Source organism: Pteronotus mesoamericanus, unplaced genomic scaffold (genome assembly GCF_021234165.1).
Source record: "Pteronotus mesoamericanus isolate MK-2021 breed Mesoamerican mustached bat unplaced genomic scaffold, CSHL_Meso_final contig_46, whole genome shotgun sequence".
Classification (NCBI taxonomy): domain Eukaryota; kingdom Metazoa; phylum Chordata; class Mammalia; order Chiroptera; family Mormoopidae; genus Pteronotus; species Pteronotus mesoamericanus.
Genome location: NW_026555170.1, coordinates 3964003 through 3991386, shown reverse-complemented (window position 1 = coordinate 3991386; position 27384 = coordinate 3964003). Strand labels below are relative to the sequence as shown.

Genomic DNA, 27384 nt, shown 5'->3' with positions numbered 1-27384 from the left:
AAACTAGGATTGTCGTAATCCTAAATTTAGCATAAACGTGTGCTAAAAATGAATGAACAATTTTTCATCATCATAACTGTTGGTAGAACCTTTGGCATCACCTCAGAATTTAAAATCTGGAAATGAATTATTATACACACACACGCATGCACGCGAGAAGTTACAGTTGTTACAATTTTCGGGTATGTCTGCTTTCATACATCAAGCTTCTTCGAAAGCTAATCTCCTGGGTTCCTGGTTCTATTTTATGGGAATGTCTATTTTAAAGGAAATAAGTTGTCATTGGCATTCATGGGATAGAGAATGAGTTAGAAGTTGGACACCTATTCTGATTCCCATTCATTCTCTCATTTTAAGTTCTTTGGAAAGTGTGAATACTTTTAAGAAATTATTTATTTTTATTTAAGTACAGTTGGCATACAATATTATATTAGTTTCTGGTATACAATATAAAGATTCAGTAGTTATATATATCGTACAATGTGATCACCACACTGTCCAGTAAACATCTGTGAACACTCACCACAGTATTATTGACTGTATTCCTCATTCACCTATTTCACACATTCTCAAAAATACGAGTCCTTGTAGATATTTCTGAAAAGTATATTTTGGCTTGACTGAGTATATTTTAATGTTAAAGCATGCTTTTTAAATGGAAATCAAGTCTTCAAATATTGGCTTGGGAGTAAAGCATGTTAAAATGGCCCTTAGCAAGTTTTTACAGTTTAGAAATAGAGACATGATTGTATAAAGATTTAATCACCAGGAGAACAAAAGTAATTTTTACTTTTTATCATGAGCTGTCAATTCCTATGATTTCTTTTTTTTAAGCCTCTCCTTGAAATACTGTATTTTCCCCTTAGTAATAATTATAGGGCAGAAGGAAGCATTACCAAATGTGCATAATTGCACAATGGCATAAAAGCGGCAATTACAAATTGAACTTACTTTTTATGGCCATTTCCTAAGTGCTTTTGTTGATCGGAAAACTTACTCTAAAAAATTTTCTAATAGCCCACACAGTTAGTAACTATCTTAATTTGGTGGTCTGTTCTCTGCAAAGAAGGGTCAATCATTTATTTTATGCCAACTTTGGAATAAATCTGTTAAGTTAATGATGTGAGTCCATGTATTTCTAAAAAATTATCAACTTGGGCGAAAATAATTTTTTCATCATTAGGCTGAAACTTTCTGAAATGGATACAGTTTGGTAGCTGACCTAACATTACATTTTCAGAAGGTATGTGTTGTAATGGAAAGAATGTGGTATTTGACAAACCTTTATTTCTCTTTGCATTTGTTAGTTATGTCCTGAAACACTGTTTCATAAATTGGAGGTAATGTTATCTGCCCTGGTTATTGTGAGCATTAAATTATATACAGTATTATAAATTATATAATACATTAATAACATTAGTATATTACATGTGTGTATTATAACATAATATGTATTTTCATAAATAGTAAATGGTTTGTATAAGGAAGTATAATTGCTGTGTAAAGCACTCAACTTAGAACATTATGAGATATAAAACTGTAAAATTTTAAGTTAACTTTTCCCTATGAACATAGGGACATGGAAAGGAACCAAGTCAAGAGAAAAGATGTATGGTTGTGAACTTCAGAGGAGACCTTTGAATTGGCTTCATTTTTTGAACTTGGTAAAGCACATATTCTCTCCTGAAAGAATGTAATGCTGTATTAGGGGTTTAATTATCGTACATACCCCTAACTGGGTCTTTTACTGATGAAATTACAATAAATATAACCTAACAAATGCACATAAATCATCTGTTTATAAGGGTATTAATAAGAATAGATGTTTCTCATATATAGATTATTACAGATGATACATATTTAAGAAATGGTAACATCTGTTGAAAGGTAATATATTAAAAAAAAGACATATTTTTAGCATTAGAATCTTTCAAAAATTTAATCTGTTAAATTTATTATTGCTGTTAATCTTAGCTTTTAAAATAGTTTACATTTTGTTCTCTCTAACCATAAAACTGTAATATGTGATATTAATGACCAATACTCTGTGCTTTTAAAAGTTAAACTGAAGGAAGGTTAAGTTCATAAGCAATAAACTAATGCTTATGCTTTTTTAAATCACAAAAACGTACAAGTAATTAACTTACCTTGATTATAGATTGAAAATAGTGAGACACTAATTGCAAGTTGCTTTACTCATTTAGAAATGATACTCTCTTTTTCAGTTTTAAAAATAAAAATGCTTACCTACAGTTTTAAACCTTAAGAGGGCATTAAAGGAATGTTTTACCTATTGACACTAACCTCAGATTTTGGGGAAAAAAGATTTTGCAAAGGTTGAGCTTTTCCTGTAGTTATCACTAGGAACCTATTTGCTGGTAGTTTATATAATTCAAACACCCTTGCTTAGTCGATTATCAAGCCATGGAGGATTAGAAGCAGCAAAGTAAGAGTAAAGAGAGAGCTGCTAGAACCAGATATGCTAATAAACATCAGGGATAAGTGAGAGGCGGGGAAGAATATGAAAACTGATAGATGATGTACTAACCACGGGATGCCATTGGTGTAAGGATAAATTGACTCAAAGAAATCTTGAGGTTACCACTTCTTACTGTCCAGAAATATATAGTTGAGCCCAAGTATTATGGAAATGTTAAATGTACTTAAAAATGTGTGACAAAATGGGAGATACTTCTTAAAATGATGGAAACTAAGTGTTATGTTGAAAGAAATATTTAGCTGTATTCATTCAGAATATTAGCTAAAGAAGCCATAGGCATGAGTTTACAGGAGCTGAGCAGGGCTGTTGCAGACAGGACATTGCAGACATCACTCATTCATAGAGTCACCAGGAGTCAGAGCTGACTCAATGGCATGTCATACACAGAACTAGCTGTTTTCTTGCTGTAAGATTTTTTTATATGTCATGCCTGTCTAAAATCTCAGTTTTTGGCTATTGCATTATTAAATGGCCCTCTCAGTTCTTTTTGAGATCAAAAATATTGTCTATAGGTTGACATATAATTGTTAATACTAGATTTTTGGTATTTTTCATTTTGAAATGTGTCACTATCATCCAACCAAATTTCTTACTCGATTGACATTAATATTTCTTGAAGATTTACATACTTTTATTCTTAACATAAGACACTGAGTCTCAGTAATAGTATATATTGATATATTTCTTACATCCAAAAACAGTTCACTAATTTTCATTATAGTTGACAGTTGGAAAAATGCAGATCAAGTCATTAGTATATGTCCATTATTCTATATTAGACTTGTTCTGGTTGAAATAGATCTCAGATATTTAAAATGTTTTAGATTATATTTGAAAACACAACAAAAATTATTCATTTTTCTCTGAACTTCATTCTGTTAGTTAAATTACATTTTTTAGATTTGATCTATTTTTTCCCTATCCTGGGAAGAAAGAAAGTTATTGAATTATTCATTATTTCTCCTGTATCTTTCTTTTCATTGAGTATTCTTTTTTATAGTCATGGTAATTTGTAACTTATTATAGTTTTTGAAATTATTTCCCAAAATGTTTCTCATTTTTTACATATTTTAACTGATCTTATAAACCCAAAGAGGCTGACTAGTTTTATGGACATTTTATAAAGAAAAGTCTTAAAATCTAATACGTTTTTAATGTAGAGAGGAGAAATTTAGACTTAGAGAGTTATTCTTTTGTTCAAAAAATACTTCTTGAGCATCTACAGTATGCCAGGGACTGAGGACACAGTAGAGAATATGATGTGTAAGATTTCATTTCATTCTTTAATTTTATTTTTGTTTTTGTTTATCCTGTTATTGTCCCCTAAGTTTCTCAATAGCACTGATTTCATTTTGTATTTTTCTGTGTGTTTTATTTAAGTATAGTGTTTGTCTAAATGAGAATATGAGCTACATGAAAGCACAGGATTTTTCTGTTTATTGCTGTATCCTCAGCTTGTAACAGAGTACTTCACATTTGGTAGGGACTCAATAGATTTTCATCAGATACACGAATGACTTGAATAAAATGAAGACCAGGAGAGTGTAGTTTCTTGAAAGTCAGGTCAAGCGTTTTTAGAACAGAATGGTCAACTATGTCAAATGTTGCTGAAAGGATTAAACAACATAAAGACGTGAAGATTAGATTTACCCAGGTACAGCTGTGATGAATGGTTTCAGTGAATTGGTGGGACCAAAACCTTATTGGAGTATACTCAAGAAAAAAGGAATGAATACTGGGATAGTAGAAACTATCTGTATATATAGAGAGAGAAGGAATTTTGAGGCATATGGAGATTGATCTGTAACTGAGAGGAGGGGTATGAGGTGAGTGAGGGCTTTAAAATGTTTTTCTTTTGTTATGAAAATTTTAAACATACATAAAAGAATAAATAGTACAGTGAACGCTTTATACACTTCATATGTAGCAACAATATCAAGATCTGGGTGTACCTATTTCATTTTTGTTGTTAGAAATATTCTGAAGCAAATCCCAGTTATTTTAACAGTATATACTTCAGTTTGCATTTTTAAGAAAAAAATAGCACTTTCTTATACAACCTGATGTCATAATCATACTTGTTAAAATTAACAGTAATTCTTTGATACTATCTCATACCTAGTTCTCATCAGATCACCACAATTGTGTTTGCTTCCTCATGGTGGCATTAAATGTATTTCTGTTCTCAGTATTGTAAGCTGTAATGCAGTGTAAATACTTGGTTACCTTTAGGTTCAACTATTTTGGGTCACCCCTTTTAATTGGTGCCCTGTACTATTTGTACTAATTGGTGACCAATATTGTGTCACATCCAGAAGCCCAGGTTTGATTTTCACACCCTAGTTATGCTGCTGTTGATCACTGAAGTCAGATTGTGATTGACTAATCATTTTTCATTAGAAAAATCATTAACCTTTCAGCTTATGATTTTTATGGTTTTTATCTAAGTCAGTTATTTATTTGGTTTGCCAAAGGGTAATTTTCTAATTCTTTCTTAAGGAGGGGGGCAGCAAAAATTGAAGAAATTATAACATATTTTCCTCCTGATGAGAGTTATCTCCTAGAAAACAAAAGAAAAAGTTATGATGTAAGAAAGAGCTCTGATACTTACAGAAACAGTATCTTGGTAGATAAGAGTGAATGGGGTCCACTGCACAAATGAGTAGGACCAGGAACAGTTTTAATAACTTGTACAAGACTACAGTAGCACACGATACTATATTTTATTAAATTTCTACCTAAATTTTGCTATGGAATTTGCTTAATAATTGTACCTAATTTTAGAAACGTGTTTTCATTAGATGGTATTTCACGCGAAATCAAAACTTAAAACCATTTCAAATTTCACTGCCTAGTTTGACGTTGGCCCTACCTGTTAGAGTTTTTCTAGTCTCTCCCTTAAAAGTGCAGTTTTAAATTAATACTGTCTTATATACCTGTACCTTTACATTATAAAAAATGTGGACAATATTGTTATGTAACTTTTTCAGCTTTTGTTGCTAGTCTGTTGCAAAGAGAAGCAAATGTTCCTGTTAAATAAAGTGATAGATAACTGGCAGTTTAGTTTAGACACTAATGGAGCCTAAAGGCCTTTAAAATGACAAAAACAGCAACTTTTATGATGTATAGTCTCATTTTTGTTACACAGTTTGGTCATATACCTGACAGCCTTCCCTCCTTGTGACTTTTTCCTAAAAATTACAGTTTCGTGTTATCTAAGTGAAAAGACCATTAGAGTTCAGTAAAAGAATATGACAGCATCTTTTCTGACGATTGTAGCAATTCCCATTGGAAATGCACAATCTCCTTCTTTTTCTTTTTAAAAATAATTCTATTAGTAATGATATAATGTAATCTCCAAAGAATATGTACTACAACTTTGAACCTAACTCTTCAAATTGTCTTATACGTGTTATGTGATCTTTAGTTTTATACAATCACATTTCTAAATGACGCAGTTATTTCCCTTTAACACCTGTTAGTCTACACAATCTCAAGAGTATTGGGATTACTGTTGTCTCATATGATATGCATTCTATTAAACTAGATTTTAAAGCAACATGGATTATATAATCTCTTTATGTAGTGGCATTTTTTATTTTTTAAAAAATCTCTATTGAGGTTCAACTGATTTCCTTTTCTGTTTTGGCATACCTAGCACTCTGTAGTTGTCTCTAAGACCAGGAATGTCATCTAATCTATGGGTTTAGTTTGCTGACTTAGATGAGAATACTTTGCATGAACCACATTGATCAGTTCTCATCCTTTCTGTTCATTTATTGAACTATTACACAACCTTGTAAAGATTCCCTAGAGTATTTCTGTAAACTAGATAATTTCATCCAAGAAGCACAGTGGTACATCAAGATAAACAAAGATGAAAAAAGCTGATTAGGAGAAGTAGGAAATATTAAGCCTTCAAACTCACGTTATGGAAAGATTCCATCCTTACAAATGAAAGATATGCTTGCTCTCTATTGAAATACTTTGTACAAGTTAGAAGCTTAGCTTTTCATAGATTTAAATCTCCATTATTTAAAACTTAAAAAAATCTAGGTGTATTTATATGCTAATACTTTCTCCTCTGCCCCTAATTCTTTTAATCTAAATATTTTTTTCTGTAAGAAAGATAATCTTTTACTATTTTTTTAAAATTTAAAACTACTAGAAAAGTGGTTATGTGGCAATTAATCCTTAAAGCAACATAAATTCCCCATGATTTTTAAAATATTTATTTCACAACTTTGTTCTTCAAAGTGTACTCTAACAATATATGGTGGCTTAGAATTTTTGAAACTAGCACCAAAAGGAAATGTAATAAGTAGGTTATTGCAAGTTTTCATATTAGTTCAAAAACAAATATTTATGTTTTAAAATACCATTTTTTTATTTTTTGATCACTGTTTAGGAAAGTAATATTTATTTTTGAGAAGTAAGTTACGTGTCATATTTGGATGCTGAAAAGATTAGTTTAATATTATTCTGCAACAGTAAGAATAAGAATAGTCTAAAAACCTAGAAGTTTTTTCGCCTTTATCTGTAAAGTATAAAATGGATTATGAACCTGTGTACTAGACCCAACCAATTTTGTTTTAGTAATGTCTCACATCATGTGTCTGCATTTTATTCACTAGATATGAAATACTCTGTATCTTTTTCAATTCATGAGTTTCAAGTTTCGTAAACTTACTACATTTGATTTTTAACTGATATCTCATTATTAAAATTACATAATAAAGGCAGCATGGATTTGTTTATCCAGTAGATATTTATTGTAATGTCCAGGGACTGGGTAGGCTTTGGGGAGACTACAGCACAAAACAAAATGGGCTAATTCACTGTCATTCAGGAGCTTGCATTCTAGTGATAAAGTAAAAAATAAATGTCGGGTGGTGGTGTTGCTATCTAGAAAAGAAGAGCAGGGTAAGTGAATGGGGTGGTAGAAATTCTGAAATTTACCCGCTATGAAAGCTTTCCAAAAGTCTCCCCACCCGCTGATTTAAATGTTCTTTTTATGCTAGACCATCTGTGTGTGCTATCCATGTAGGGTTCTCCATTGGTTTTCATATCATACTCTCATAATTATCTGGCTTGAGCTCTGTTTTTTGCCCTTAAGAGAGCGCTCTTTGAAAGCTGTGTCCATAAATCTTCATCAGTGTGTTACCAGTTTCTAACCCTAAGTCCCTTTATAAGTGCTCGTATTTGTTATGACAATGAATGAGTGGTACCCTCAGAACTTTTAAGGTTATCTGGCTCTGCAAAAATCCAAAGGCCCTTTTTGAGACAATTAGGAAAGAAAGTAAAAAATGGTAAGAAGAAGAGCATATATATACACATTCTACTTGGTTCAGTTGTAACCTTTCTAATTTAGAGTTCTACATTTTACATTATTTTATTGTCATTACTATATTGTTACAGCTTTTTTGAAAAGAAATACAAGATAAGAAAATTTTCTGAAAATTATTCTTTTATCCACAGGTACTACTGAACGAGTGTGCTTGATCCAGGGAACTGTTGAAGCACTGAATGCAGTTCATGGATTCATTGCAGAAAAAATTCGAGAAATGCCTCAAAATGTGGCCAAGACAGAACCAGTCAGCATTCTGCAACCCCAGACCACCGTTAATCCAGATCGCATCAAACAAGTGAGTGTTTAGTTGGGAAATCAAAGAGAAATATTCACAGCATAGTGTGAATGCCTTATGAAAGAAGCCTTATAGTCTTAGCGTATCAAGTTTTTTTTCTATACATTCACAAAATAAGCTGTCATTTATTTATTTAAAGACTATCAGAGTCTCTGCCGTAGATCGATCAGTTAATTGATTTATTGATTGAATTATTTTATTAATGTTACCACTGAGAAGCAATTTATTAATGTTACCACTGAGAAGCAATTATGTGACTTATTTCTATTGTGATTTATAGATACAAATTTTATAATTTATGGGAATTTAATCTATTTAAAATTATATTTTTAATAAAATATAATAATTGAAATGAAGCTATATCCTCAAAATTTCAGCTTTCACTTTTAGTATCAGTCTTCAGTATAGTTACTATATTATGCATATATATTCCTGTTTTGTTAATTTGTCATGTTCAACTTTTGTCAACAAGTATGTATAATATGCTTTTGTGCCTAGCAAACAGTTATTTGTTACAATTCAGCTATTACATTCTGTATAACTTGTATAGTATATATATACATGTCATAAAGGACCAATGTTCATTTTTAATGTGAGATTTTCTGTAACAATTTTTACTTGATAAAAGACATTGTGAGTTTTTAAGAGTGAGTAATGGCTGAGATGTAGGAGAAAAGTGACATTTTTTTAATATTAAATAAGGTGGTTTCTTCCCCATAAACTTATTTAAATTCTCAAATTTATTTGATACTTTATAATTATTGTTTCTGCACTTGCCCTTTTATATTAACTATTAATTTGTGATCATACTATTAATAGACTATGCTTTCAAAAGGAATGTATTCTTCATTAATTCACAGCATATTTAATTTACAGAATATTTATGTTCACTGTAATAAATTTGAAATGTAGTTTATAATCTTATTAATTTCATGTTTCTGAATTAAAAAATAACTTTATGAATTTAATAATTTTACCAATGTATAGGTAAATATAAGGTTGACCAATCACAACAAATGTAGAAATCATCAATTAGATAAGGCAATTATATAAGGCATTATTAAACAATAATAGGATAATACTATTTTCTCCTAGTATCATTTTTAAAATTATTTTATGTTTAAACTATGAATATTTGTTATTCCATATAAAATCATTCATTTTATACTCTTTGTTAATGTCAAAATGGTTCCTTTTTTTAGTATACCCTTCACAATGTTTTTAAGGAAGTATCTTTTAACCTATGCATGGCAGAATGTAAATATTTTAAAGCTCCAAACATCAGTAGATTCTTTCATTCATACAGCCGTTATAGTTTTGGAGTCTTTATTTTATCTATGCTTAGTAAATGCAGAGAATATTTTTTAAAACTAAAAAATGCTTTGAAAGTGATACCATCATTCTGTCTAGATTCTAAAACTGGGAGTTTGGTTAAAGACCTCTGGATTAAAATCACTTGGGGCTAAAAATTTACAGAAGCACCTGTAGGGTCATTTGACTTTTTGCCTTAATCCAGTCTAGTCTTTTCTTTTGTAATTTTTGTGAGAAAGTTCAAACATTTAGAAATATGGTGAATGTCTTGATTTTTTAAAACGTAAAACATACAATGTATCAATAGTGTGAATAGTATGATATCACTAGCACTATATTCAGGGCAATGATATGAATGAATTTTTATTATTTTTGTAACAATAAGTAGCCAGTACCATCAAATAATGGTCTCTGAATCATTGTTAAAACTCCAGTTTTGTTCATGGCAGTATGAATTATTGGCTACCATACATCCAGTGCCAACATAGATTAATGAAAACCAAAATTTAAAAATGTTTGGTTTATTTTTATTTGCTTTTTTCTGATAATATTTAAATTCAGAATAAGTGTTAAAGTAGGTATTGGTTTCCTCTTGTGTATTTGCATTCATTATAAGCCTTGTAAGTATTCATGGAATTAAAATTATTGTTGATTATTTAATATTTTTATGTAATGAATAACATATGAAAGAAGTGGAATGTCATTTAAAAAGATTTATCAGTTGAGTACACTAAATCTAGTAGGGCAATATATTTAACACTTTTTTGGTAAATATAAAAATTGAGAAATCTGGAGGAGAGCTCAAATATATTTCTAAGATATTATAGATGAACCAAATTCTTTTATGCTCTAAGTTTAGGACTTTCTAACTTCCTAGGTGTCCTGCTTTACCAATGAAAGACTTTACTGGATCATTCCCTAAATAGAATTCCAAATATATAAACTTAAATTACCATGATTTTATTTCTAAAGAAATTACGTTGATTATCCAGTATAAAATAATTATGTCTAAAATAAATTACTTTCCATTAAAATAAAGATACATTTCATATGATGTTTACATATATCTTTGATTTTAACACATAAAATCATAATAAGATTTATTTTAGAATGGTAGAGTTTCCCTTAACTAAAGATATACCATTTACATTTGCTTTGGGCTTCAGTTCTCAAGTTATCTTTTAATATAATACCTTTGAAACATTTTTTATAATTTTCTTCTAGTTAACATCGTGCAAAAAATTAGAGTTCTAAAAATGCTTGATCTAGAAAATGTAAGTTTTGCATAGAAATGAATTAATATTGAATATGAAATTATAGATTTTCTTAATACAGTATATTCATTGTTTTTATGACTGATAATTTTAAGGTTTTGCTTGTGAAAAAAATAATTTATAGGTAATCTAAAAGTAAAAATGATTTATATGTAATAGGAAGTCAGAGTTCTAAATAATTAAAGCTTGATTTAAAAGTCAAAACTCTACACCATATTTTATGAACTTTTAATAAAATAATATATTGTGAATTATGCAATCTAGATACACTTGGTAACCAAACAAATCACATGAACCACCATATTTTGCCTAAATGTTACCTGCCCTTATTGACTGAATCAGTTCTCAAACCAGAATATTTTTGTTAGAAAAGAATTGCACAGTGGTCTTGTAAGTCTTTCATATAGCAGAATGGTGAAATCTATCATGACAGCTTAACATTCAGCTTCAAATATGAGATATTTGAAATACTCAATTCTTAATTATCAAATTTGTTATTGAAAACATTTGCTAATACAGAGGAATCTAATATGTATTCAAAATGACAATAATAATATTTATTGAATAATCAAAATCTTATAGCCTCTGTTCTTTAGCCTTAACATCAGGAGACTATCATGAGGTACACAGCACCACTGTGCTCATTTTATAAGACATTATACTAGAAACAGATACGCAACAAAAGCCAGTAAACCAAAAATAAACATACTAATTTGCATGAAACATACTATTTCTTATTTTTAGGACACACAGGTAACTGAAATATTCAGTAACTTTCAGATAATTTAGATTTTGTTTGCCTAGAGCTCTAAACTCATTTCTGGAGCACTACTTAACACAGATTATTTGGTATATATTTTATTTCTACTTTTTTAACGTTTTGAGCTTTATGCTTTTTACTTTTTATCCCATGGGATTATTGAAACTTTTCCTCTTGTAAGTCCCTCAAAACCAATAATCAGAGGTGTTCAAGCATGTGGCTCTTGATGGGCATGAATGTGGCCCAACACAAAATCATAAACTTACTTAAAATATGAGATTTTTTTTTGTGATTACATGCCGCAATATGTTTAATGTGTGGCCCAATACAACTCTTCTTCCACTGTGGCCCAGAGATGCCGAGAGGCTGGACAACCCTGGATGTAATGAGACAATATAATGAACTGCCCCAAATTGGTAGCAACCACATTAAGTATTATAGTTAGCATTTGTTAACTTCCTTTGTCTATTACAGATTTTCAGCAATTTTCATTACTTTTTGGTTCAAATGTGTTTTTAAGAAAAGCTGCATTAAGAAGTGTTATAGGTATATAAAAAATTATCTTATATTAAAAAAATCAAGTTAAGATATCAGAAGTCTTATTCAACCCAAATAATTTTACTTCCATCATGAAAAATTGGCAAAAATAGCACATTGTTTGTTTGTTCAAGTGTATTGCGCAATATATCACATTGTAGTCCTTGCTCTCTAAAACTATTTGTGGGAGATCAAAAATGCTTTAAATAATTTATAAAAATGTGTAACTACATTTATATACCAAAACTACAATACAAACAATGTACTATAAAAGTTCAGAGGACTGAAAGGAATGTAGGCTAGTGACATTTGGTATTGTAAAGTAGGTGAAGACTTGAACTGAACCTTGAAGATTGTATAAGAATTGACTAACTAAAAAAAGAAAAAAGAAAAAAGCAGATCTGAGGAGAAAGGTACCATAATTGTTTACCAGTAAGGAGACTATCTTGACATACATGGAATGTTTGTATTGGAGTTTAGATAAAATAATGTTAGATAGGTAAAGTGGGACCAGATAATGGAGAGCCTTGGATGTTAGGTAGGGGCACCCTACGGATTCTTCATAGTATCTCCCAAAAGAGCAGTTTTAATTTCTCTAGAAGGTTATGAAAAAAAGGAGGTACCTCTGCACTTAGCTCTGTTGTGTGATAAAAAGCCAGACAGAATCTTAGTGTGCTTGTAGATAAAACTTGTAGGAGAAAAAGAGAACTATGACAATTAGCTGAGTATTCTACAGTGCAGATATTTAAATATGAAAGTTCGTAAGATAATATTTCCTAAAACTTTTTTCATGTAACATTCACAAATCCAGTGGCTCTCTGGCAAAAAAAAAAAAAAAAAAAAAGTTTGTGGGCAAGAGCGAAGAACTGGTAATAATGGTAATAGTGCTATGTATGTGGTGCCTATTCTGTTTCTGTGCCAGCCATCATGATATGCACTTTGCATGTATTATCAACTTCACCCATCCTCACGGAAATTCTATGAGACAGGCACAGAGTACATGTTATACTTAAGGATGCTGATGCTTAGAGAAACTTAGTGAGTTACCCAAGGACATATAACTGGTAATTATTTATCTTAACACTAGGCTTTATAGCCTTCAGGTTTGAGTAATGCTGGTGAAATAAATCCAATAGATTTCTCTCTTTTGATACTTTTCAAAGTCTTGAATAAACTTCTTTAAGAAGAGAACCTCATTTAAAATAGAATGTCTTGTATCAGGGTGAAGGCAAGAGACTAGACAATATTTTAAGAACAAGATGATGAAACACTTCAATTCACTTTTGGTTGTGAAAATTGAGACAAATGCCTGAAGTTAAAAGATGTTTCAAAGTAAAATTTGTAAGGCTTTGAGACTGATTTGTTCTAGTTCCAAAATGGTGAAGGAAGAATAAACAATGACTATATATACTTTTGAACCTAGTAGAATGGTGAAACCTGAGAGCAAACAAATGAATTTTAATCAAGCACCTATTTGAGATACTTTAGTTTGTTTCAGAAAAGTTAAGTTGTAAATAGTATATTTTTTTCTTGAAGTAGTTTTTTATAGAAGCATAGGTTAGAATCTAAAACTGAAAATACAGACCCCTGATTGCAATAGATGTAATTTCACTTGCATTTTCATAGCAGGAAAGAAAAACTAACAAATGAAAAAAGAAGCAGTTATTACAGTAAATACACAGGATCTGGAGCTGGACTGCCAGGATTAAAGTCCTGGCTTTTTAAATTACCAACTGGGTATTTTTGAACACGTTGTTTTGCTTCTCTCTACCTCTACTTCTTTACCTATAACTTGGGGATAGTAATAGTGATCCATTTCATTAGGATATTGTGAGTATTACCTGAATAAAACTCCACCATGTTCTTAGTAGGTACTCTTTCTAAATCATAAAGATAAAAAGGAAATCAATAATTTTCCTGTCATGAAATAAGGAAACTATAAGGAAAGAGGCTAAATGAGTATCAAATATCCAGAGGAAAATAGGAGAATAAGTAGCTTTTTTAAATAGGAAATTATTGGAAATTTTAAAAGTTATTTTCAGTTCACATGGTGAAAGCAAAGTCATTATTTCCTAAAGGAAAATAGGCTGGTTAGGTAAAAAGAAAAGAAATGGTTTGGTGTAGAAACTGCTGATTTGAAATTTTGGTCATACAAAGAAGAAATGTACAAGTTAGATCAGAGAGGCTCACAAACCCCTGCTACTCAAGAGGGAATGGCTTATGTTAAAGAATAAAAAGGAGCTTGAAAAGGCAGAGGAACTGAAGATGAGATTACTAGGGAAAAAGATGACTCAGGAGTGGCTTAAAGATACAATTTAGGGTGTTAAGATCCCAGCCTGTTAGGAGTTCGAGTAGGAGATGCCAATTTTGTCTATAGTGAAAAGAATATGAAGATGGGGTTTGGGGGGCTTTGGAAAACTGAAAAAGTTGTGAAAAAGTCAATTGTGGTAGACAAGGAAGCTCATTCTGGGAAGTTGCGATTTCTTTTAAGAAATAAAGCGTATCAGTTGAAAGGAAGATAAAATCCAGGGGATTGAATGGTTGAAAAGAAGGATGAAGTATAGAATAGCAATTATGAGGAAAATAAGCTATGGAATGAGTACATTGTGAAAGACCTGTTGAAGATGGACAACACAAGTTTATATTAGGGCTAAGTTGTCCCAGATAGTTCAGACATTGGAAGAGGAGGAAGATACTTCTCAGGATGAAAAAATAAAGGTGATGATTACATATTTAAATATGTACCCATTATTTTTTATAGAGCACTATGCAGAGTTATTTAACAACTCAAAACAGGTTTGGGAAGCTAATTACTTAAAGTTAACGTTACTCAGCTAGTGATAGATTCCAAATTATAACTGAGATTTGTTGTTATTTGCTGTGCTCACTATACCTCTAAATATCAGAAGTTCTTGACAGTCTATTACTGTAGATTTGCTAAGGTAAACTTTATTATACAGTTTATTTATAGTAATATTCTCTGGTCCAGCAAAAATGTCACTTGTTAACAAGAATAAATTTTATAATTTTAATCACTTTTTATTTCTAGTCCCAAAAGCCTAGTTATATCTATATTTAACTAGATGCCTATTGTAAAATCTTAAATTTTCAAAAAAAACTATTCTCCAAAGAATCCATTATTTTAAAATTATGAAATACTTCAAATTTTTCTGCAGTAATTCAGCATTCATTGTTCAAAACAGAATCTTTAAACAGCCATTTAATTCATGTAAACAAAAATGTTCTTTTCCATTTGAAAGGTAAAATTGTGATAAAGAAATGAGTGCCCTTCATAATCACTATTTGATAAATGTAAAAAACTAAATTTTAGACGAGTGTGTCCTTTTAAAATGTTTTCTAACAGATATTTTAATATATTGTTACTATATGGATTTTATTAAATAATTTTTAACTGGAAACATTTTGTTTATAAACTATTAGGGAAACAAACATATTGTATACTGAAATAATCTTTTTCTTGATTTTTCCATTCTATTTGTATTGTTGAGAACAACTATCAAAGCTGTTTCATTAATTAATAGAAACTTTGAAGTAAAGGCATTACTTTAATATATTTATTATCTGTTTAATAAAAGTTTTTACAGCTAGTATTCAAAATATATCTGAAATGTAGGCTTTCTGAAATCTACTATAATTAGTAAAGGTAGAAGACTTTTTTGTACAGTATCTACATGAATAATAAATAGCTAGAAAACTCATCTCATGTTTATTTCACTACATGTTAATTCAAAAATTTAAATGAAGAAAATATATTAAGAGATAATTCACTGTAATATTTTGTTAGTCTTATCCCTTGAAGCCCAAATTTATATAATTTTTACCTGTTAAAATAGTAAACTCTATCTTCCTATGTTTACCTAATAACCAAATCTTTAATGATTTTTAAACACATTATTATTATCCCAGAAGTTTAAAATTATTGTTTTTATTTATGTGGTTAAGAAACAGCATTAGAATTAAGGACAATGTTGATGAATCTGAGTTGTATCAGGTATTAATAATACATGCCCAATATTTTATCTGTTTGCCGAAAAAACCATACTAAATAAATTGATAGAAGGTAATACTGATTCTGAGCCACTTGGTATTACTACTTTTCCCACATAAGTCTTTGTAATACTCAAGGCTTTGTTGAGAATTCATCTCCAGGGCAAGGAAGGTACACTTCAGGTTGATTTTACCCTGGTAGAAATAGAGCCCAACACACATACTTGTGTTTCTATAGGTTAATGTACTTGGGTTCTAACCTATATTGGGAAGAATGGCCTCTAGATTTATTTCACATCTATTTAGTCAGCCTTCTCATAATTAGTATAAGATTACTACAGAACAGATTTTTAAATGTATGCTGACTACTCACAAGAATTATCTGCAATACAAGTTGTAACCAAAAATGAGAAAAATAAAACCTTTATTGTTTAATTAATAGTAACAGGAAGTTAGTATCGTATGTCCTGAGCATAGTATTGCAAAGAAAAGAAAATATTAGGACAAATTTTAATGATGGAAAATTAAAGTCTTGTGAAATGACAGTAATTTATTACAAAGAACAAAAGCAGAAAACAAAGGATTTGAAGAATTTTTTCTTCTTTTACGAGGTTTTACCTTTGAATGTAGCTCCTGTCTCCTTTTTATATATGATTAAACCTTGGTGTGACTTGACATTAAGTCTAGTTTTCCTGGAAGTATCTAAGGTTTTAACTTAAGAAGAACTAGGAATCTCTTAAGGCATGGACTATTTAAAGCATGATCTGATGTTAGAAGCAATCTTAGTTTTTGGAGAACAGTGAGTTAGGCAGGAGCCTGCGAATATCTTATTTTTTCTTTTACTCTTAACTGCTTTATTCTATCCAAATTAGAACTTTTAAATTAAAATGCATTAATTATAACTATATTAAGTAATTTCTTCTACTTTTCCCTGATACTGCTGAACCTTTAAAGTTATGCTTTTGCTCATATCTGAGTAATTTTGATGGATACATATTAATATTAAACGTAATGTTCATATAGAATTGTTGTGTCTATACTACAAAATTAGCCCATTTCACCTATTAAGAAATATTATCTATTGAGGGTACTATTTAAGCAATGTTATTTGCTCATTGAAAATATACTTTTTTAAAAAAGAAAAACATCTTAATATTTTACCTTTTAAGGTTATTTTAGATATGAAGATTTTTAAAAATATTTTAATGAATTATTTAGCAAATATGTTCTCATAAAACATATTTTATATATAGTATGTAAGTATGTTTAGAAGTGAAGTGAATAATAAAAGTGATTCCTAATATTTCTGTGCTTATTTTCAACACAGGCTGATGATACTACAATATATTGTACCCTTCATCTATATTAAATTTTAGTGTTTAGCATAAGTGGTAAAGTGTTAAAATGCTATTAGTTACTTGATTATTAATATGAAGTTAATGTTTACATTTTCAGACGGGCTCTAAATTAATTAAAAATTAATACTTTAGAAGATAATGTGATATTAAGAACTCAGAACAACAAATTTAATTGCTTTTAAGTATGGATCCCTAAATTCATGTGGAATCAACTTGTTGGTGATGTTCAACATATTAAGTAGGTGGATACTTTTATGCCAAAGTAAACTTCATTTCACCACTTCTTCCAATCCCCGACTGTATTCATTGATAGGAAAATGACTCTTTTAGTTTTATTCATTGAATTTCTTGTATTTTTGTTTGACATCTCTTTTTCCCCAAGAAAACAAAGGGAAAGAAAAGAGACTACTATTCATGAATATGGTCAGGATACCTTTAATACTCATGTGAATTTTTATCAGTCACCATCATGATTTCAAGTCATGAATTTATTTTTACATGCTTATTATGCATGCATATTTACATGCATTAGTTATTTAATTGATCTTAAATTCCATTAAATTTGAATGACTAGGAGAAAGATTTGTTTATAGGATTTTGTTCTCGTTATATTACATTTTATTTTATTTTGTTTTATTTAAATAATCAGTTTAAGGCTTATAAAGGTTGATTTGCTCCTGAACTGCTTTGTTCCCAGACATTGCCATCTTCCCCAACTACCACCAAGTCCTCTCCATCTGATCCCATGACCACCTCCAGAGCTAATCAGGTACAGTATCATCCTGTCATCTACACCATACTTTTCACGGGTGATTGCCTGCACACTGGAGAAAAAATAATGGTGGGTCAAGGATGTATTCTTTCACTCACAAAGGTGCACCATGATCAGATTCCAAATAAACTGAGAAAGAAATAATTTCTGAAAATTTATATGCATTTTTAACTTTAGGTAACAAAAATATTTTCAGGTGGTAGACTATTAGAATTTTGGATTTTCCCCTTAAAATTATGATGACTTTATGGAGCTCTAAGGGTTATTTATTGAGTTGATGTTTATGATCTCCCTTATTGTTTCCTCCTAGAATTAATTCTTGGTATATAACTTAAGAATATCATATATGAAAAAGAATAAATGTTTAAATATGACTTGTTGAGCAAAGGTATATCTTTAAAAGTGAATGCATATTAAATGCTTTTTATTTCAGATATTCTTACTATGTAAACAATTTTAATCTTTGGTTAAAAAGCATTTGTAGCAATCTAAAAGTAACTGAAAATTGATATTTGTGATAATTTTAATGCTGTTTAACAACTCAGGAAGTGGGATTTTCTTAGAATTCTATACTAGCATTTTCTTTCGGGTGGCAAACTGCAAGTATAAATATATCTTAATAGTTTGATTTGATGATTGTTTTGGTACTGAATATTTGTAGGTCATTCTTCAAAAATGTGGTTAATTTTGGTATATTTAAGGAAATTATATACAATTATTTTATGTAATTCAGTCATACTGTACTTTAACTTCACAATTGTTGAAAAATATATTTATTAAAATGATTAAACACATTTTCATTTTGTCTGAGTTGAGATTCATTTAGGTGAGAAGTGTTTTCTTTAATTCCAATTTTTTATTAATACAAGGCTTTATGGGATTATTTAAATATTAAATAAAAGCTTATCTTTTAAATATATTTCAGAGTTGACTAATAAATTACTACCTTTGAGCTATATTTGCTAAATATATTAAATGTAGCTTTTGCATGTCATCTAATATAAGGCTATCAGAATTATTTTGCTCATTATTGATTCTAATACTTTTGCAACCTCAGGAAAATTATAAAAATAATAACTGCAAGCAAATCTAACAGGATGTTAGGAGCTTGATTTTTATTTTATGCAGTAGCATTCCCTCAGACAAAAAATATAATGCGTATATTTTAGACCCAGTAAATTGGTTTAAAAGTATACATCTCTGGTGACGAAACCAAGCACTTCTCTTTGAAGGAAATGGTACTATATAAAGTGAGAATCAAGCTTGTATTATTGATGCATGAAATTAAACAGCGCGCGCACGCGTGTGTGTGTGTGTGTACACACACACAGATTTTCACTTTATGTACCTTACCGTTTTTTAATTTAATCTTTATTGTATTTTTTCCATGCCCATTTAGTCCCCTTATACCTCCCTCCCCCCAGCAATCACCACACTGTTGTCCGTGTCCATGAGTCCTTTTTCCTTTTTGCTCAGTCCGTCTACCCCCTAAATCACCCCCCACTAGCTGTCATCTGCTCTCTATCTATGAATCTCTCTCTGTTTTGCTTGTTAATTCAGTTTGTTCATTAGACTCTACATATGAGTGAAATCATATGGTATATACCTTATCTATTATGTGAGTTTTAATTATATGGTATAGAAAACTTGGGAAAACAACTGACTTCATATTTTTGATGTTTCTCTCATATTCATCCTTCTTTCTTTTCCAAACAAAAACAAGACAAATGAGTACAATTGCAGTAAAAACAGAGCTTATGCTTTTTCTCAACATAAAAAGTAAAAATCCTGGATCTAGAAAGAAAAATTTTGTCTATGAAATTAGCTTTGTGTATTTTTTCATTTATCTTATATGAACAGGTGAATTTTGATTTCTTTAAAAGACTAATTATATGTTAGTTTACAAATACATTTTTACCCTTTAGAGAAGTTATTGCATCCACCTCTGCCAAATCTAATGTTTTTCTAATTTGAAATAATAAGCCATTTTTACTTTACACTCTGTCCACTATACTCAGTTATATTTATTAAATGTATTTTATTTATATTTGGTTCATTCTGTTCTTGCACAAACAAGCATAGTGTCTCCTGTATAACATGAGGTAAAATATAGAAAAACATAACAAATTCTTTACATTCATGGAAGAAAGTATAGTTGTCACCCATGTTTATATTATTAGTAGTTTTCCCTGCAGTATTTCCCAGTAGATTCTGTTTAGGTAATTTGGTTTTTGGTGTTCATAGATAATTGTTTTTTTGTGTATAATACTATTTAAATCAGTATCACTTTACTGTGTAGACTTAGATCTGTAAGGGTAACTGGGATAGAAAAACAGGTTCTAATATGAAATTAAATTAGACTTTTAAACCTGTAAAAAAATAACTTTTATTATTCGTTTAAGTTTTCTTTATTCTTATCTAGCAATTTAGCAGATGTGCCTCCAATTTTACAACTAGAAGAAATGGTACAAATTCAGAGCATTTCAATTTAAATTAAAAGTTATTGTTTAATGTGTTCTAACTAATATAAATCCCTCTGCTGTTAAAAGTAGCTATAAACATTTTTCCATGTGAATTTTTATAAACCATTATGAAATACATCAAGAATGCGTTATTTTCATTTTTGTTGTTATTTTAATAACTAAATGAGTGATGATTGAGTTCTATTTCCAGAATAGTTTGTCTGTGATTTGATAAAAATAAATTAGGGACTATTAATATTTCTTACACCCAAAAATAATACACTAAAAAGTTAGTTTTATCTTCAGTTTCAACATTTAAAAATATTTTCTGTTCTTTCAAAAATGACTACCTGTTTCACATACTGAATTTTACTTTTCAGTCCTCAAGTTTCCACAGGTCAGGCTGTTTCCACAGCTCAGACTGACAGACTATACCTAGTTTTGTGGCTCTATAATAATTTGCCCTTGAAAAATTAAAGGATTATCATGTGAGAAGTTTTACAGAATGGAGGCTAAAAGTCAAGAGGGGAGTCAAGTTGCCTATGATCACATCCTTGTTCTGCCACTTACTTGCTGAGTAAAAATTGAGTTCAGTTTTCCTTTACTGAAATTCAAGCCCTAATTGGTGTGGCTCAGTGGATTGAGTGCCACCTGGGAACCTAAAGGTCACTGGTTTGATTTCTAGTTAGGGCTCTGGCCAGGTCCCTGGTTGGGGCGGGGCGGGGTGGGGTGTGAGAGGCAAGCAGTTGATGTTTCTCTGTTTCTCTCCTCCTCTTTCTCCCTCCTTTCCTCTCTTTCTAAAATATAAATAAATAAAAACTTACTAAAAATTTATTTAAGAAAAAAGAAATTCAAATGACAATAGCACCCTATAAAGTCAAAGTAAAAAAACAAAGAAACTCATTAACTGTTCTTAGAACAGTAGTTTATAGAATGTAATATTCACCTCATTAGGTTGTTACTTTTTTCTGAAATATCTCAAATAATAATGAAAAAGAAAAATTATTCTTTAAGAAGCTAAGTGATATAGCATATTAAAACTTAGTTTTATCTTTAAAGAAAAACTGCAAGATAGTATTGCTGCTTTTTCAGGTCTAAAATATTTCTGTAATTAAAGTATCTATGTTTTTCTATCAGTAACTACTTTCTTTTTATTTCATTTTTTATTGTTTTTTCCATTATTATTTATCCCCCTTATATCCCTCTCTCCCTGGCAGTCACCACACTGTTGTCCATGTCCATGAATCCTTTTGTTTTTTTGCTTGATCCCTCCACCCCCTAACACCTCACCCCATAGTTGTCATCCTGCTCTCTGTGAGTCAGTGCCTGTTTCTTTTGTTTGTTCAGTTTGTTCATTAGATTTCATATATTAGTGAAATCATATGGTATTTGTCTTTCTCTAACTGGTTTAATTCACTTAGCATAATGTCCCTAGGTCCATCCATGCTATCGCAAAGTATAAACTTTTCTTCTTTTTTTACAGCTGGGTAGTATTCCATTGTGTAAATGCCCCTTAATTGTTCTATCCACTCATCTACTGGTGGACACTGGGGCTGCTTTGATAACTTGAAGATTGTAAATAACACTGCAGTGAATATAGGGGTGCTATGTTCTTTCAAATTAGTGTTTTGGATTTCTTTGTATGTATTCTCAGAGGTAGGATTGCTGGGCCAAAAGGCAGTTCTGCTTTTAATTTGTCAAGCTATCTCTATACTGCTTTCCTGGCTGCACCAGTCTGCATTCCCACCAGCAGTGCTGAAGGGGTTGCCCTTTCTCCACATCCTCACCAGCACTTGTTGATGTATTGATGATAGCCATTCTGACTATTGTGAGGTGGTATCTCATTGTGGTTTTAATTTGCCTTTCTTTAATTATTTATGATGTTGAGCATCTTTTTGTATGTCTGTTGACCATCTGTATATCTTCTTTGCCCATTTTTTAATTGAATTGTTTCTTTTTTTCAGTGTTGAGTTTTGTAAGTACTTTATAAATTTTGGATATTAACCTCTTATTACGTATATTGGCAAATTTGTTCTCCCATTTCCTGTGCTGTCTTACTTTGTTGATGGCTTCCTTTACTGTGCAGAAACAAGTTTGATCTAGTCCCACTTGTTTATCTTTTGTTTTCCTTGCCTGAGGAGCTATATCAGATAAAATATTGCTGTGAGCAGTGTCCAAGATTTTACTGCCTATAGGATTTTTGTAGTTTTGGGTCTAACATTTAAGTCTTTGATACATTTTGAATTAATCTCGTGTATGGTGTAAGAATGTGGTCTAGTTTTATTTTTCTGCACTTACCTGTTCAGTTTTCCCAACACCATTTATTGAATAAACTATCTTTAGCCCATTTTATGTGCCTGCTTCCTCTGTCAAATGTTAATTGACTATAAAGGTTTGGGTTTATTTCTGGGCTCTCTATTCTGTTCCATTGATCCATGGATCTGTTTTCATGCCAGTACTGTGTGCTGCCTAGATACTATAGCCTTGCAAATATAGTTTGATATTAGATAGTGTGATTCCTCCAACTTTTTTCTTCTTTCTCAGGATCACTGTTGCTGTGTGGGGCCTTTGGTGCTTCCATATAAATTTTTGAAATATATGTTCTAGTTCTGTGAAATACGTCATTGGATGCTTGATAGGAATTGCATTGAAACTATAGATTGATGTGGGTAGCATGGAGATTTTTATGATGTTTGTTCTTCCTATCCATGAAAACAGTATGGGCCTTCACTTATTTGTATCTTCTTCAATTTCTTTTTTCAGTGTCTTATGATTTTCCATGTACTGGTCTGTTACATCCTTGGTTAGGTTTATTCCTAGGTTTTTTGTTTGTTTGTTTGTTTGTTTGTTTGTGAATTGTGAGTGGGTTTGGGTTTTTTTTTTGTTTGTTTGGTTTTTGTTTTTGTAAATTTCCCTCTCCGTTGGTTTGTTTTTGGCATATAAAAATGCAGCTTATTTCTGGATATTAATTTTCTATCCTGCTACTTTGCTGAGTTCTTTTATCTTGGTGGAATGTTTTGGGTTCTCTATGTACAGTTTCTTGTCATCTACAAATAAAGGCAGTTTTACATTTTCCTTTCCAAGTTGAATACCTATTATTTCTTCTTGTCTGATTGCTATGGCCAGGATTTCCACTACTAAGTTGAATAAGAGAGGTGAAAGCGGACATCCCTGTCCTTTTGTTCCCGTTTTTAAGGGGAATGCTTGTAGATGTTGCCTACTGAGTATAATGTTGTCAGTAGGTTTGTCATATATGGCTGTTACGAAGTTTAGGCATGTTCCTTATATTCCCACTTTGATGAGAGTTTTTATTGTAAATTGGTGCTGGATTTTATGAAATGCTTTTTCTGCATCTATTGATATGATTCTGTAGTTTTTTCCTTCATTTTGTTTATGTAGTGTATCACATTTATTGATTTGTGAATGTTGTACTAGCCCTGTATTCCTGGAATAACTATCACTTGATCATGGTGTATGATCTTTTAAATGTTTTGCTGTATTTGATTTGCTAATATTTTGGGGGGATTACAGCATCTATGTTCATCAGGTATATTGACCTATAATTATTTTTTAGTGTCTTTATCTAGTTTAAGAATTAGGACAATGGTGGCCTTGTAAAATGAGCTTGGGAGTCCTCCTTCCTCTTGAATTTTTTTGAAAGTTTGAGAAGGAGAGGTGTTAGTTCTTCTTAGAATGTTCAGCAAAACTTACCTGTGCAGCCATCTGGTCCAGGGCTTATATTTGTTGAGAGTTGTTTTATTGCTGCTTCAGTTTCACTAGGTTTAATCAGTCTATTCAGATTCTTTGATTCTTCCCCAATTTAGTTTTGGAAGATTGTATATTTCTAGGAATTTATCCATCTTTTTCTGTGTTATTCATTTCACGTGTTAGCATACAGTTGTTCATAATATTTCTTACAATCCTTTGTATTGCTTTTTTGTCAGTTGTTTTTTCTCCTTTTTCAATTCTGATTTTATTTACTTGGGTCCACTCTCTTTTTTTCTTGATGCGTGTGGTTATAGGTTTCTCAATCTTGTTTATTTTTTCAAAGAATGAGCTCTTGGATTCATTGATGTTTTGTATTCTTTTTTACACTCTATTTCTTTTATTTTTGCTTTGATATTTATTATTTCCCTCCTTATACTCACTCTTGGATTTGTTTTGTGTTCCTTTTCAAGATTGTTTTACTGTAAAGCTAGATTTTCTATTTCAACTTTTGTTCTTTTGAGATAGGCCTGTAGTGCTATCAGTTTCCCTCGTAGGATTGCTTTCCCTGTGTCCCACAGATTTTGGGTTGTTGTGTTCTCATTTTCATTTGTTTTTAAGGTATCTTTAGATTTCTTCCTTGATCTTGTTATTGATCCATTCATTGTTTAATAACATGATGTTTAGCTTCCATGTCTTTGTATATTTTTCAGTTTTCTTCTTTTGATTGATTTCTAGTTTCTTTGCATTGTGGTTAGAGAGGAATATTGGTATGATCTCAGTCTTCTTAAATGTATTGAGTCTTGATTTGTGTCCTAACATGTGGCCTATCCAGAAAACGTTCCATGTGCACTTGGAAAGTATGTATATCCTGCTGCTTAGAGGTAAAATGCTCTGAAGATATCAATTAAATCCATTTGACATAGTGTGTTAAGGCCACTCTCTCCTTGTCGATTTTCTGGCAGTGATAACCATCCATTGAAGTCAATGGAATGTTCAGATCCCCTACTATAACCAAATTTCTGTTGATCTCTCCATTTATGTCCATCAAGATTTGCTTTACTGATTTAGGTGCCCCTGTGTCGGATGCATAAATGTTTACTAGGGTTATATCCTTTTGTTGGATTGTTCCCTTTATCATTACACAGTGTCCTTGGTCTCTTCCTATAGCTTTGGTTTTAAGGTCCATTTTTTCAAATACAAGTATTGCCACCCCAGCTCTTTTATTTTCCTTTCCATTTGCATGAAGTATCTTTTTCCATCCCCTTACTTTTAGTCTATGTGTATCTTTTGATCTGAGATGGGTCCCTTGGAGACAGTATATATGGGTCTTGTTTTTTTATCCATTCTTCTACCCTGTGTCTTTCAGTTTGAGCATTTAAGCCATTGACAATTATGGCGATTATTGAGAGATATGTACTTATTGCCATTTTACTTTTTTAACTATTTTTCTGTGTGGTTTTTTTCTTTTTATTTTTCTTCTTAAAGCAAGCCCTTTAACATTTGTTGCAGTATTGGTTTGGTGGTAACACAGTCCCCTAGCTTTTCTGTCTGGAAAGCTCTTTATTTCTTCTTCAAGTTTAAATGATAGCCTTGCTGAGTAAAGTAGCCTTGGTTGTAGGTCCTTGCTTTTCATCACCTTGAATATTTCATGCCAGTCTTTTCTGGCCTGAAATATTTGTGTTGAGAAATCAGATGACAGTCTAATTGGAGCTCCATTGTAGGTAACTAACTGCTTTTCTCTTGTTGCTTTTAGGATTCTTTCCTTGACTTTAAGCTTTACCGTTTTAATTTGATGTGTCTTTGAGTTCATCTTGATTGGAACTCTGCACTCCCTGGAGTTGTGTATCTTTTTCCTTCACCAGATTAGGGAAGTTTTCAGTCATTATATCTTCAAATAGGTTCTTGAAACTTTGCTCACTCTCTTCTCCTTTGGATATTCCCATGATGGGGATGTTGTTATGCTTCATATTGCCCAAAATTTTTCTTAAGCTCTCCTCATTTTTTTTTAATTCTTTTTTTTTCTTTTTGCTGCTCCGCTTTCAGCGACAGAAACACCGCTGCCTTTCACAGCCAGATGTTATCTGGGTTCCCTTCCAGGTTCTGATGCGCTGGGCTGGGGAGCCCAGCTCAGGGTTTAGACCCCATACTTCTCGGGGGGAACCACCCCCCAGCCACTGAAATGTTTCTCTGGAACTTCAGCTGCTGCCCATGGGAGCCCAGGCTGCCCTGTCATGCCTCCTCCACACTCCCTACCAGTCTTGTGGTGAAGTGGTTTTCTCTATATGTCTTCCTCTCCAGCTGGTGTTCAGTTGGTTATTTAGGATGCTGTTTCTTTAGTTTAGTTGTAGTTTCAGTTTGGTCCTGGGAAGAGGTTAGTGTAGCTTCCATTTACTCCTCCACCATCTTGGGTCTGTCTTTGTTTTTTAAGATAGCTTAATAAACTCTACCATTATTTTCTTCTCTAGTGAGCATAGTTTCTTGTACAATTAATAAATCAAATACTATTGTTTCCTTTTGAGAAAGAAATATTGGTGAGGCTAATAATTTTGAAAGTTAGAGGAGTTTTTTTTTTTGATGTGTTGCATATAGCAAGGTGCAAATTTGACATTTTTTACAGATGGAATTATAAATATGGAGCAAATGTAAAGATACAATAAATAGAATTACATTATTTGAGGAATGTGTTTAAACCTGATTTTTAAAAATCAGAGTCAGTTTGTTTAATCAGTTCTTAGTTGTTGATAATAAATTTTTCATTCACTTTAGGATTCAATAAAGTTTTGTTAATTGATCAGTGGTGCGAAAAACTAAATTTCAGCCTTAATATTTGATTCCTGGTTGTTCACTCTCCTGGGATTTTTCTTAAATTTCAGGAAAAGCTAAAAGAATGATTTTAGAAATATGTACTTTATAGACATTTATATATTGGTAAATTTGAAATTATATGTCTAAATATATAAAAAACAAATGAAAAATAGGTAACTCCTGTATAGTGTCTTTGCTATAGTAACAGAAAAACAAGTAAAACTCACTGGTTTTACTTAAATTC

At 31.1% G+C, this 27384-nt stretch overlaps 1 protein-coding gene across 6 annotated transcripts in view; it reads left to right on the top strand.

Annotated features, from left to right (window-relative positions):
- NOVA1 (NOVA alternative splicing regulator 1) overlaps nucleotides 1-27384 on the top strand; it is a 148384-nt gene that overhangs the window by 98449 nt on the left and 22551 nt on the right. For 5 of the 6 annotated variants that reach the window (XM_054577892.1, XM_054577897.1, XM_054577896.1 and 2 more), the window contains 2 exons: nucleotides 7979-8145; nucleotides 18091-18162. In XM_054577892.1, the coding sequence (XP_054433867.1) occupies nucleotides 7979-8145; nucleotides 18091-18162 (239 nt within the window). The remainder of the gene's footprint in view (nucleotides 1-7978; nucleotides 8146-18090; nucleotides 18163-27384) is intronic. The other variant, XM_054577893.1, reaches the window with a different exon arrangement.